General features: G+C 32.6%; 1 protein-coding gene across 1 annotated transcript in view; it reads right to left on the bottom strand.

Moving 5' to 3' along the window:
• LOC107754005 (histone deacetylase 4-like) overlaps window positions 1-1955 on the bottom strand; it is a 117756-nt gene that overhangs the window by 86886 nt on the left and 28915 nt on the right. Inside the window, exon 5 of the mRNA XM_016570306.1 lies at window positions 977-1095. Coding sequence (XP_016425792.1) covers window positions 977-1095 — 119 coding nt within the window. The remainder of the gene's footprint in view (window positions 1-976; window positions 1096-1955) is intronic.

The following is a 1955-nucleotide window of genomic DNA, read 5'->3' as shown; positions in this document are numbered from 1 at the left end:
ATAACAAAGAGTGAAAAATTTAAGGGGGTCTGAATACTTTCCGTACCCACTGTATATATATATATATATATATAAATTGCAATTAAATAATGAATTTGTAAAAAAAATTCAACAGATTAATAAAGAACAAAGTATTTGTTGTGCTACATTTGCTAATTTTAATTTGAAAAAAAAATTTAAACTGTAAAAATTCTTACATGCAAAAGATCTAAATGGTCCTAAAATAGGTTTTATTAACTTTAAAATTTTTACCTTATTTGTTTTTACTTATATTATTATATAATTTTTATTATAATTATATATATTTTTAATTATTATTACTATATACTATTATTAATATTATATATTACTATAAATATTATTATTATCATTACTTAAGTTTACTTATTATTTTTACTTATTATTCCTCTGAACTTGGGGATAGATTTTCTTAATTGATAAAAAAAAATACAAAAATAAAAAAGCAAAGCTGAAATCAAATCAGAACTAAATAGTAATGTATAAAAGAACAACAACTAATTCAAATGGCAAAAGCACATAGCAAAATTTCAAAAAAATTAAACCAAAATAAAATAAAAACTGAAAATATAAAAAATAAAAGCTAATTCATTAAAAAAATATAAAAACTATAATTGTATATACATACTACTAAAATAACAGTGTTCAGAACGGCTTTGATTAGATACATTTTCTGCAAATTAATTTTAAGCCAGTCAAACACTGCTCCACATTTTGCAGCCGTTGAAGTTGAACTTCACAATCTTTTACAGTTGTGTGTGAGTGTGAGAAAACGGCTTCTGCATCTACAGAAGGGAAAAAACGTTTCCACAAACGTCAATGGAAGCAAAGGTCACAGAGTTTGTTCCAAGTTTTTTGGAACCAGTTCTTAGTAAGTAAACCTGAACTGCTGTACGCAACCCTAGTGAAAGTGAAAAGACAGGGCAGGACACATTGAGAAGAAGGAGGTTAGTTCTACCCGTCTTGCGGAGCGGGAAGTCATCTTTGGGGTCGTACAGTCCCAGCACCGGGTGGTTGTAAGTGGAAATCCCTGTCTGAGGCGGTGAGCTCTGGTCCAGGGAGCTGTGCTGGGTTTTCCTGTGGAACAAATCACAAACACACACATAGGTACTCAAATATGTGCATTTCTAGACATTTCCACACACAGCTGCTCTCCATTCCCAGCAGCGGGACGCTTTCTGCCAACTAATGGCTATGCAAACTCAGATCACCCATAATGCCTCAGTGCGGTTTAAGAGAGGGGGGCGGGGCATCATTCTGTTTACAAATAAACATGCTCGAGTATGACACACTTTCAGACTCCAAAATATCAGCTCTAGCCCATCAAATCTCTGCGATAATAAAGGGATTTGCGCCTTCTAAACAGGAAAAACAACTGCAGCGGGGCATCTGAGGTCAGCTGGCTTCCCCGCAGACCCAAGAATTTAATCTGGCTCACCGTCAGCCCATATCAAACAGGCCAGGAGCTCCAGTGATCTGTTTGAATAGCACACGAAAGCTACAGAAATGACTCGCATTCAGTCAAACCCTAGTGCAAATGTTGTAATCAGTATTTCAGAAATGAGGAAGCAACTGGCTGAAACATACACTGCCATTCAAAGTTTTGAGGTCAGTAAGTTTTTTTTTTTTTTAAAGAAATTAATTTTATTCAGCAAGGATGCATTAAATTGAACAAAAGCGACAGAAATGTTTTGTAACAATGTAAAATCTTTACTATTTCAAATAAATGCTGCTCTTTTGAACTTTCTCAATCACAGAATCTGCAAAAAAAAAAAAGAAAGAAATAAAAAAAATTAGGGCTGTCAAATCGATTAATCACATTCAAAATAAAAGTGTGTTTACATAATGTGTGTGCATTTATTTGTATATATAAATAAACACGCATACATGTAAATATTTAAGAAATATATATATATATATATACACACACACGCACA

The sequence above is a fragment of the Sinocyclocheilus rhinocerous genome, unplaced genomic scaffold (assembly GCF_001515625.1).
Source record: "Sinocyclocheilus rhinocerous isolate Xijiao unplaced genomic scaffold, SAMN03320098_v1.1 scaffold1554, whole genome shotgun sequence".
In the NCBI taxonomy this organism is placed as follows: domain Eukaryota; kingdom Metazoa; phylum Chordata; class Actinopteri; order Cypriniformes; family Cyprinidae; genus Sinocyclocheilus; species Sinocyclocheilus rhinocerous.
This window is presented reverse-complemented; position numbering and strand designations above follow the sequence as displayed.